At 39.7% G+C, this 11,723-nt stretch overlaps 1 protein-coding gene across 1 annotated transcript; it reads right to left on the minus strand.

The window, feature by feature from the left end:
- Position 1: 1 nt before the first annotated feature.
- LOC306856240 (uncharacterized protein) lies at positions 2-9,711 on the minus strand. The gene is made up of 5 exons (XM_079395390.1): positions 9,582-9,711; positions 3,658-7,137; positions 671-788; positions 360-409; positions 2-219 (listed from the first exon to the last, which is right to left on the minus strand). The coding sequence occupies exons 2-5, from the start codon at positions 7,068-7,070 to the stop codon at positions 216-218; spliced, it is 3,585 nt and encodes a 1,194-aa protein (XP_079251516.1). The 5' UTR covers positions 7,071-7,137; positions 9,582-9,711; the 3' UTR covers positions 2-215.
- Between the last annotated feature and the right edge of the window lie 2,012 nt (positions 9,712-11,723).

Consider the following 11,723-nt stretch of genomic DNA (forward strand, 5'->3'; position numbering starts at 1 on the left):
TGAAACGAATAAAAACTTTATTGAACGAACCGGTGTCAATTTCAGTACAACGAACAATTTAAATAATTAACGGGAATAAAGAATGCTTAATACAATTAGTAACTGAAACAGAGAAACAAGTAAAAACAAATATAAAACAATAACTACATATTCTTAAATATACTTCATGTATTCCCCTGAACACGTGAACGTCGATATATTTTCCAGCGGCTTGTTTACCTGTAATAAAACAAAAGATCATGGACACGTTCCACTAATTCTTAATAACCATAAAGCATAACGTTTTATATTAACATCTATAAACCGAGCCGTCATTTTATATAAAGTAAAGTGAGTATTATCTGTGCAAGTGTATTTACCTCGTCAAATTGACCACAAACTGCAGCCTTCGTTTAACTGTTTGGCTTTCCTACAAAACACACACACACACAGAGAGAGACAGACAGACAGACACACACACACACACACACACACAGAGAGAGAGAGAGACAGACACACACACACACACACACACACACACACACAACACAAAACACACACACACACACACAATATCAAAAACTCCACTACAGGTAGGCTATTCACTCACATGTGCTAGGTGTATCAAATCGGTGTTACATAAGTGTGTGCAAGTAAATGCATAATTTTTTAAAACAGTCTTTTTATGTACCTCTAGCTGCTTTTGAATATGAAGGCGCCTGGTTTTAAATTTCAGACTTCTCTCCTCAGTGTCCAGGGCGATATATGGACTTAACAACAACCCTGGATCTATAGAGGTGGACAAAGACCTGGAGCAAACAAAAGAAACAGATTTACACATTCATACACACAGTCAGACATTCATAGGATGTGTTCACTGGGAATTTAGCTTTACAGGTTTGAAGCAACACATCTGTAAGTGTACATGCTTTAAGTAAAATCGAAACATCAAAATTTACAACCCAAATTCCCAAAATGTAGGGACATTTTTAAAATTTGAATAAAATAAAAACTAAAAGACTTCCTAATCACATGAGCCAATATTTTATTCACAATAGAATATAGAGAACATAAATGTTTAAACTGAGAAATTTTACACTTTTATCCACAAAATGAGCTCATTTCAAATGTGATGCCTGCTACAGGTCTCAAAAAAGTTGGCACGGGGGCAACAAAGGGCTGAAAAAGCAAGAAATTTGGAAAATATTCAGCTGGGAGAACATCTAGCAACTAATTAAGTTAATTAACATCAGGTCTGTAACATGATTAGTTATTAAAAAAAAGGGATGTCTTAAAGAAGCAGAGTCTCTCAGAAGTAAAAATGGGCAGAGGCTCTCCAATCTGTGAAAGAGCGTGTAAAAAGATTATGGAATACTTTAAAAACAACGTTCCTCAACGTCAGATGGCAAAGGCTTTGCAAATCTCATCATCTACAGTGCATAATATCATCAAAAGATTCAGAGAAACTGGAGAAATCTCTGTGCGTAAGGGACAAGGCCGAAGACCTTTGTTGGATGCCAGTGGTCTTCAGGCCCTCAGATGACACTGCATCACTCATCGTGTACACTCACAATGTAATAAAATATTCAATGACAAATAATGAAATCATTTATGTATCACATTACAGAAAATCCTCTAATCTTCTTTTGTGATGAAAAATCGACAGGCCATTCTTTTTTGTGTCCTGATGAGTGTTTAATAACTCTGGATTAAAAACATGAACATTCATAAGGCTAGAACTATAAAAAATGTAATAATATTTTGAATATTTGTCAGTCAGTTACATGTGATGCAAGGAAACACAGACTGGCATTAGCTTCAATTTAGACATCTGTGAGAAAGGAAGCTACTTTATATTAAGATACAACAGAGGAAGCGGTGCAAGATACTGATTAGGAACGTATTCACACATTCATGCATGCTTACACGCACACACACACACTGTAAGAACCATACAGCCTTGTGTGTCAAAGTCCATTTTTATTATACATCTTCAGAGATACAGTTTGCGTTTCGTTTCTCTGTGCAGAGCAGGGGACCAAAAAAATCATTTTTTTATTTTTTTGCAAAATATTTATGAAAACTGGCAATGACCAGCATAGTCAGCATGAGTCTTTACTTTCTTCTCTTCTATAAACAAAAATAAATAACATTCTTTTCACATAGGAAACACCTACATATAATAAGCAACAGAAACAGGAACTAAGAAACAGGTGCAGAGAGGGATGAGAAAGGGTGGTGTGACTTGAAAAAAGTGATTTGCTAAGTATGCAAATATGTGCAAAAAGAGAAAGATGACTGAATTTTGAGACACTGAGAGAGTTTCCTCCTTTTAATTTGCAGTCTGATATAAATCTTTGAATGTCGTCCAGTGCCAGTGGTACAAAAATAACCTGGTTATGACACAAATATAAAGAATTCCCAACTAAGTACACAAAATGTGTTCAAAGGGAACATTGAGAAAAAAATGCTTATTGAGGGCATTTTATCTATTCGAAGATTTAAAAAAGGTTATGATAATTGCTACTGCCATTTTTCTGTAAAATTTTAATACAGAGTTAATGGCTGTTTCATACACATTCTATATACATATGTAAACTTAAAGGGTCTCATTTATGAAACAAGCAGAACAAATGTCTCCATAAATTGTTCATCAAACTGTTCTTGCGTAGACTGTCACACTGAATTGAATGGAACAATTTATTCAAGAGGGGCTTTGGGAACATTTGAAAGGAAATTCATTCTGCTTGCGTTTCACAAATGAGGCCCATCTTAGTCATTCATTGTTGCACTGAGATTTTCCTCATTTAGAAACCTCAGGGACTATTTTAACGTTACCGAAAGGTGACTCAGAACGTCCTCTCAGAGGTCAAGAGTCTGAATGATAAAGTTGAACCATTGTGAACTAGTAACAAATGAATATGCACTGATGCAAACAAAAGCGTTTTCATTCTCTTGGCCTTTACATTCTACAGTCCTTCATACAGTTTAGTACTTAAAGACGCAATTTGCACGTTTTTGTTTAGCTTGTAGATTTTTTTGCAGAAAAAAACCCAAAACAATTTCCTTATGGATAAGGCAAATATTTAAACCTGGTAACTATTTAACATGTAAACCCACCAACGATATTGTCATGTTTTCATAAACCTACGGTTTTTAGTTGGGATCAATTTCTCAAAAAGCAAAGTTTGTAAAGCAGGATTCATTCAGAAATGCTGCAGCTGCTGCAGAGATAATAAAACACAAAAACAATAAAAAACTAAGTTTAATCTCTCTTCATGACATCATGTCTGCTTTTAAATATATTTATAAATGTACAAACATACAAAAAAAGGATGTGGTACACTCAAAGAGTCCAACATGACGTACCATGGAACCTAAATCATACAGTACAAAAAGTCAGAAACATTGAAATGCAGGATGAGACGCTGCAGTCCGTCAGGCTAATGCTAAAATAAAACAACTAATGCTTAAAGCCGAAGGAAAATTTCGGCTGTATAGTTGGGAATCTTGCTAAATACTTGCAAATCAAAGAGGTCAACAATTTATTTTAAGCAGTCTTTAGTATCTTAGATGGAATAAGAGTATGGATATGTAGATTATGTACTGGGATTTGGAGACCATGCTCCCTCAACTGATGTGTGTGTGTGTTTGGAGAGAGGCCAGGTGGGTACTCACTGATTATGGGGCTGCGTCTTCCTGTCTTTTGTCTTCTGATCTTTCCTTTCCTCATCTGACTCTACATCTGTCTCATCAACACATTTCTCTTCCTCATCTTCCTGCTCTTTCTCTTCCTTGCTAACACTTCCTCCCTCCCTTTGTCTTTCTCCTAAACATGCAGTGGACACAGTCGCTTCAATCTGGCTGACCTGCAGGTGGTTTGTCTTTGCTAAGGGCATTGGGTCCCGTTGTACCTGGATTACGCTGCCGCCCTCGTGGGGCTGCAGTACAGATGAGGTCTGGTACAGGTGTGAGGTGGTGTGGGATAAGTGTGGTCTATCGGAGAGGTGTCGGCCCCTTTTCAGGCGGTTATGCAAGTAAAGCCCCTCTGTCCTGCCCCCAGGGGGCGCCGAGGTTGAGAGGTCACCAGTGGTGACAGCAGAGGAACTAATTTGAGGTTTCGAAATAGGCGAAGGACAAAGAGAACTAATGACATCCTTCAAATGTATCCTAGAGGCTGACGGTACCCTCTGGTGGCTGACGGCAAGATCATTACCGTCTGCCGAGGAAAGTTCCTTGACGTCACTCATACTACTGTTAACGGGTCTCATCAGGAATAGGTTCTGGTGTTGATGACCCGATGATCGGGGCGTCTCTGAGCTCACAGAGGGCGTAGTTAAGGAGTTGGGTTTGATGGCATGACTTGTCGGAGTGTCGTTTCCTATCTGGGAGCTGCCATTCTTTGGATCTCTTGGGGTCGAGATCTCAAATTTCTGACTTTCGGTCCTCCTAAAACCCATAATGCAAGAGCTGCCAGGTGTCAGGACTGGTCCCTTGTTGAGTTCTGCAGGTGCATCCGTTGATCTTGCAGGTGTGCCAATGGATTCCACTTGTGTTTCACTTTTGAAGAGTCTACCAGAGGTTGATGCTGAAGCAGAAACTGGAGTTTCAATTAGAATCTTTTGAAGTTCTGGTTTAACGTCACACTCCGCAGGTGAGGTCAAGGAGTCTACGGCCTCTTCCTCCTGTTTGGCGTTTGCAGCGAGAGGTGTAGACTCCTTGGCTCTTTCAGCTAGAAATCTCCTGATCTCTTGCTCAATGCTATCATCGCTGTCCACAGAACTGTCGGCGTCTTCTGCATGCAGACTGGAAGAAGGTATGTCCACATCTTGAGTCTTAGGAATCTCACCATTCCCAGTCACCTTGTCAGGTTGTGCAGGGCTTTTAGATTGTTTGATGTTCTGGACTTCTGATTTGCCTTTTACTCCTTTGCTTTTATGACCCTTGTCATTCTTGGTCTGAATGTTCAGTGTTTCTTTGCCACCTTTCAAGATGTAAGACTTAACAAGCTTGGAAGGTGGGCTACACTTCAGGTCTGTAAAAGGTTTCTGTTTTTTCATAGCATCCAAAGATGAAGCTTCTGAAGGTCTGGCGCTTTTTCTCGCCTTTATGTCCTTCACTTTCTTTTTGACTTTTTTCTTTGTCTTAAGCAAGTCTTTAATTGCGGCATCTAGATCCTCATCACTGTCCAGGGAGCTGCTTTTGTCACTGCTGTCATTTCTCTCTGAGCCAATCGCAGTCTTTGGACTGGACATACTGTAAGTGGAACCTTTGTCTCTGAGTACACTACTATCTGTACCCTTGCGAGGTGGGGAATTCTGCTTCGGTTTGCTGATTTTCATGCTGGTTAGACTACTTGAATGGGATGTCACAGTGGGAGTGGTTGAAAGCTCCGGTCTGGTGGAGTCACTTTGATTCAGAGGTGTCCCTGGAGGCTCCTCTTTTATATTCAAAGCCAAGTCACCATCTCTAGAAATTTTGCTTTGTTCTTCTTTGAACTTGCGTTTTTTTGACAGGGAGAGCCTCACTGCTTTATTTGGCTGGGTTTCCTTCATCTTCTTCTTTGGCTCTTCGCTTGCAGTGGGATCTCCTGAAGCTGGTGGAGGTGCACCTGTTGTTGTCGGAAGCTCTTTGTTCATCATTGCTTTATGCTCCAAAAATGTCCTTATCTCCTGTTCAATCCCGTCCTCACTGTCAACAGAGCTTTCATCACTTTTATCTGCAGATGGTGCAACAGTGGGGAATGTTGGCATCTGAAGCAAATTTCTATTAGCAATGCTTAAGTTGGATTCAAATACCTCAGGCATGACGGTTTTGGAGATGTCTAGAATGGCTTCAGCACACATCAGCTCAGCAGTGTTGACCTTCAGGCTGGAATGGATCTGATGTTCAGTGTGGGTTTGTTTTGAGTTTGAAGGGGGTGGTGCACACCCTTTGACTTTAGAGCACTGGGATGTACACTTGTTCAAAAAGTGGCTTACACCCAGTGGTGCAGCGAGATTAGATTTTGTGGTTGTCAACTTTTTCTTGCTCTTCTTGGACAGTGCTTTGAGTGGCTGAGTGCTCATGCATTCAGGAGAAGTGATGGCTGGTTTGCTACGTTGCGCAGGAACAAGTTGGGCAGGTTTGAGAGGACATTTCTTTTTCTTCTGCTTGTGTTTTTCTTCCTGGAAGAGGCGAATGGCTTCCTCAATACCTTCATCGCTGCTCGATTCAGAGTCCTCTCTTTGCCGTGAAGATCTCAGGGCATCTTTTTCACCTTCCTGTTTTTCATTTTTCTCTTGCTGGAATCTCTGAATCTCCTCTTCAATTCCATCATCGCTGCTTGAATCGAGCCATTCCTCTTCCTCTTTAATGACGAGACGAGGTGGAGATCTGTCCATCTCTGAAGACGAAGAAGATCCTTTCTTAGCTCTGGGTGGAGGAACACTTTTTACAGGCAAAACTTTACTTGTGTCTGCTTTCTTAAAGGGATTTTCTTTGCTTAGCTTCTTCTTGATTTTCTTTTTTAGGGACTGTGTCCCACTCAAGGCTCTCTGTATATGATTGCTAGCAGTTAGCACCTTACCGCTACTGGAATGTGTGTGTTGTTTAGCAGCATCTGGGACAGTCGGTTCCCTCCGCTGGAGCTTGGGCGCTGGGGGCGAACTTGTCATTGGACCCCCTTTGCGCTTGTGGTCCACCTTATCCTTCAAATACTCCTGAATGGCCTCCTCAATGCCTCTATCCACAGAATCGTCACTGTCCGAATCATCTCCAGTATCAGATCTGGCGGTCTGTGGCTTAGTGTCTGCCCCTGTTCGCCGGGATCTTGCAGAAGTGTCCATGAGCCGCATTTGACCCTTGTAGCCAGCCTCGTGGCTGGAATGAGCAGCATTTTCGGTCTGCATGTTTTCGCTCATGTCCGAAGACTGGGTGCTGTGGAGGCTGTCTATAATCATCTGGATCTTCTGTGGGATGGGGGTGCCGCTAACAGAGGCAAGTTCACTGTCAGAGGCACTGTCATTGAAAAAGAGAGGCAGGCTGCAGCTTTTATTGGACCTCCATTCCGAGTGAATAGCCACCACCGGAGGAACTGTCTTCAGGAACATTCTAGAAGGTCGGAATGGAAGGGATGTAGGTGCATGGGGAAGCTCCACCGGTGATCTTGTTTACATTCTAAAATGTAAAAAACAGAATGTCATTTTAACAACATTAATAACATTTAATTCTAAAACATTAAATGACAGCATAAGCAGTGTTTAGCTGTGTGATTACAACATCATTTAAACTACTAAGGATACATTTAAAAAAATAATGATAGGTGGGACCAGGAAGAGTTGAAATTTTCTACAGGGATGAAATCACATACAACAATTTAAACAATTTAGTGGTGAAAAAAAGAAAGAAAAATCAACATTCACATCACTAATGGATTACAATTTGATTGCAATCAGGTTATAAATATTAACAGAAAACTTTTATCATCAGCAGATTCTATAGTTTAATTTGATTTGAAATGCATATTTGCTCAAAACTTTAATCTAAAATGTAGGCCTATATTAAAATAAATAATAATAAAAAAGAACTAGAACAATTGCTGATCGTTGTAACAACATTGGGATAGTGTATATGCTCACAATTAACAATTATTTAGCACATATTTTCGGAGCAAATTATTTAAAAGACTGATTCGTAAAAAAAACAGTGTTACTGACATTAAAGCAAACAGATGTTACAACATTCCTCAGTCTCCCCTATTACAGGCAGCACTGTCACAAAATTTTACAGAGCCTGGTATAAAAATTACAGTTGGGCTCCCCAACCTTCAGGGCAAATGAGTAGGCCCACGACTCAAATATGGGTCACGTCTGGGTCAAAGACAGCACAGAAAAATAATGCTAAATGCAAATTTAAAAAATGCAGCGAACCACATAATCCTGTACTTTTTATATATTTTTTAATCAAACTAATTAATCTTTCACTTGGTGGTATGGCTAATACTAATACAATATTTAGCCAAGCGTTTGTTGTTCCATGTAGACTGGCAAATCACAATTCAATAAGCTTACAGGAAGTGTATTGCAATTATAGGCTACAACATCTAAAAGAGTCTGATAATGCACATTTGTGGGGGATATTCAGCTTTATTAGCTATTTATAAACAATACATAACACTTTATGATATGATATTAATATTTGTAAGATTTAACACCAGAACAGGTGTTTCAGTGGCATGAGATACAACCCTGCCAATATTTGCTTATGAACATAGAAATAGCAAACCAAACTGTGTGTGTGTTTTTTTTGGCCAATCTAACTATCATTCACGAACAAATAGCGATGTTCGAATCCCAAATTAATGACCCTTATGAACCGGTTCTTCTTAGTGAATCAAGAACAAACAACACGACGAGTGTAGTCCGATTCCCAAACGGATGACTCTTATGATCCGGTTCGTTTCACTGAATCAACACCATTGTGACCGCAGTGGTACGAGCTTCGAAAGAATGACTCTTATGGACTGATTCTTTTAGTGAATCACTTGTGATTCGGAGCCTTTGCTGAATGAATCTGACTCGCTGAACTGTAAATTATTACTTTCTTTACTTATAATTAGCCAAGAACTGCCAGTATGTTATGTTGTAGGTAAGGCTTAGTGTAGTTACTGTCTACTTTGTATATATGACAAAAATTATGAATTTTTATTTAGTGGCGTTTTATTTAAATATTTAATCGTCTTTATCTAATTTATAGTTAGAATCAATTATTGGAATGGTTTACACCAGAAAAATTCGTGTAAATATTTATTTGTGCTTTGTTACGTTTGCTAAAATATATCATGGCCTGAGGAGAATGAATATGAACAAGAATTACATTCATTTAAAATACTATATCCGTCCCAAGTACGAAAAAAATCATTAATGGAACCGTTAACGAATCAGAATCGTTAAGAGGAATAAGAATGGCTTTCTTCATATTAAATCATATTGCTAATTTTAAGGGTGCATCGGCTACATGCATCGACACCCGAGCCGAGGCCCCTTCACCGCTTCATCTCCTCAGACAATAAACTCCCGTAAGTTATGACAAAATTACTCCCTCAGCTTTGATGCCACAATGAAACTCTCGCCGAACTGAGACATTGTATCTCCTTTGCACTTCACTGCGAGAAACTGGTAGTGTTTTTTGTGCTTTTGCAACCCGCCGTCAGAGCTCCGTCTCACCGGGCTGTCCCTGCGCGCAGCTCGCGGCTCTGCCTGCACTCTAAACCGGGGAGCGGAGCTAAGAGACACCGTAGAGGAACCAGCGCCTTCCGCCTGCCGGCCACGGTGTCTCCGGCCGTGTTTACACCCGTTTAGTGTCAAAAGAGGGTCTGTTCAGGGGAAGTTCGGAAGTCGTGCGTTTAAATGTGATATTTAATGAACCAGTCCCGTAAAATGTAGCAAAGAATGGCAAGGAGGAAAGCTAAAGTTCGCCTTGAGATGCTCAAGGGGCCTCTTCACTTCTCACCGGTTCATTTGGCAAAACCCTCTTTTGTATATTGTGTCTCTCTAACGAAAAAACATCACAGAAGTAACAGCCCGCTGCATGCAAGCGGAAGATAACGGCATGAGGCTCACCTTGCGACTGATGAACAGCTGTTGCGTTTATCTTCCAGTGTTACAGATACAGCTTTTGTCATTCTTAACACATTTTTTGGAGTGTCCACATACGGGAGCGGGCGCGCGCAGTCGTCTCGTGCACGCGTCTGCCTTCCGACTTAACTTCAGAAATCACTTAAAGACACAGTACCGCAGAACGGACTGGAATGATGTAGACAGATGATGTAGACACATTTTTAGTTAGGTTTGATTGAATGGTGAAGAAAAAAGCCAACAAGTGTCCATCATACATGTGAAAAGCATTGCTATTGAGAGAATGTGCATAGTTTGCAGATCTGGAATCTGTGGAAGTCTGTTTTTGCCACGAGATAAAAATAAAAAATGACTTTATTTCACATTTCAGACTATTTCTCCCAATAATGAGATATAAATTCACAATTGCAAGATATTAACTGGCTATTGCTAGAAAAAAGTCAGAGTGATCTGATTGAAAATTAGCATTTTTTTAAATAATTATTTTGTGGTGGAAGCAAAAAACAGAATTAGGAGATATAAACTTGGAATTTCTTGAAAAAAAAATCCAAATTGTGAGATAAAAAGTCGTAAGTATATTTTTTATTATATACATATTATTATTATTATTATTATATTCCGTGGCCAAAAAAAATGGATTATGAGATGTAAACACAGAATTCTGATAAAAAAGAAATAATGAAAATTCATGAATTTTGAGATATAAACTGGCAATGGAAAAAAGTTTGAATTTTGAGATAAAAAGTTGTATCTTTTTATTTTTTTTATTCCATGGTGAAAAAATCACAGAATTGTGAGCCGAAAACTCAGAATTCAGAGGGGAAAAAAGTCAGAATTTTAAGAAATAAACTGAGAATTGAGAAAAAAGTCACAATTCTTGAGTTTAAATCTTGCAATTCTGACCTTTTTTTTCAGAATTCTCTCATAGTTGATAAATCTAGACAAAGAAGTTCAAATGTTAATGATTTGTCACTGCATTGTCTTAAAGACTGTACTATAAAAATTAAAAATAGTAATAAAATTAGGTGTTCAAATTTTTAGTAGTATATTTAATTGATCATATATATAATATAACATCATATAATTGACGTTTTTATTTGACAGTGGTAAACTGAAAGGCTGTCAAATTGCAGGCACCATGTGAAAATGTTCCTTATATAGTGTGACAACATGCCCCACAGTTGGGCACAAAAGAGCACCATGCATTTAATTAAATTGATTGCTTTTCCTGGGCAATAAAAAAAAAAATCAAATATTGAATAGCTTTTTTGTATCCATGACTTTGCAGTGTAAATATTTATTTCTGATATTAAGAATGGATATTAAAAGCACAATTCCAGATTATTTATTTACAGCTATTTAACTGTTACAGATCTGCCAGGTTCTGCTACCCAATCACAGCGCTCACCCTCACCAGAATTCTGATCACGCACACCTGCCACTCATTCCCTTCTCATTACCCACGCAGCATAAAGACACACACCGCCCAACACCAGTCGTCCAGTCTCGTTTCTACGAAGAGGACTAACTCACTACGCTCAGTCATAGTGCAGTACCTACCTAAGAAACTTACCTGTTGATTACTTACCTGTTCTGCTCGCTCCTAGGCAATCTCCAGACCCAGCTCCAGTGACATCTGTTCCGAGAACGTTTCCGGATGAAACCCAAGTCTGCGGTGTGTGTCTGTCACAGCCTCCTCATCCCTCTCTTCTCCTGCAAGAAGGAAACCCAAGATCATCAGACTGTTCGTTCAGCGACTCCAGATTCTGTCATTCACTTACCTGATACCATTACCACTGTTGATCATTAAACCTACCTTCACTTGATATTCTGTCGTCCTGCCCTCTCTTTATAACAGAAGACTGGACCCTTACATCAACGATCAACAGCATGAGCAATCCGGACGCATTCCAGGACCTGGTTGCCATCTTAAAACAAACGCTCGCTCCAGCTGCGGTCTCTCCCAGCCCAGGTGCTTCCGCAATCTCTTCTTCGCTGCCCACGAACCACTCGACAGTCCGACCAGCGCCCTACGCTGGTTCGGCGGAAGATTGCAATGGTTTCCTGCTACAATGCGACCTGGCGTTTGAGATGCAGCCCCACTTGTTTTCCACTGAGAAGGCCAAG

The sequence above is a fragment of the Barbus barbus genome, assembly GCF_936440315.1.
Source record: "Barbus barbus genome assembly, chromosome: 36".
Lineage (NCBI taxonomy): Eukaryota > Metazoa > Chordata > Actinopteri > Cypriniformes > Cyprinidae > Barbus > Barbus barbus.

Excerpts from the sequence above, each read along its gene's own strand:
- LOC306856240 (XM_079395390.1), bottom strand. The coding sequence starts at position 7,070 with ATGTTCCTGAAGACAGTTCCTCCGGTGGTGGCTATTCACTCGGAATGG. Across the intron at positions 789-3,657 it reads AAGACGCAGCCCCATAATCA|GTCTTTGTCCACCTCTATAG; the intron begins GTGAGTACCCAC and ends TGTTTGCTCCAG. Across the intron at positions 410-670 it reads ATATTCAAAAGCAGCTAGAG|GAAAGCCAAACAGTTAAACG; the intron begins GTACATAAAAAG and ends TGTGTTTTGTAG.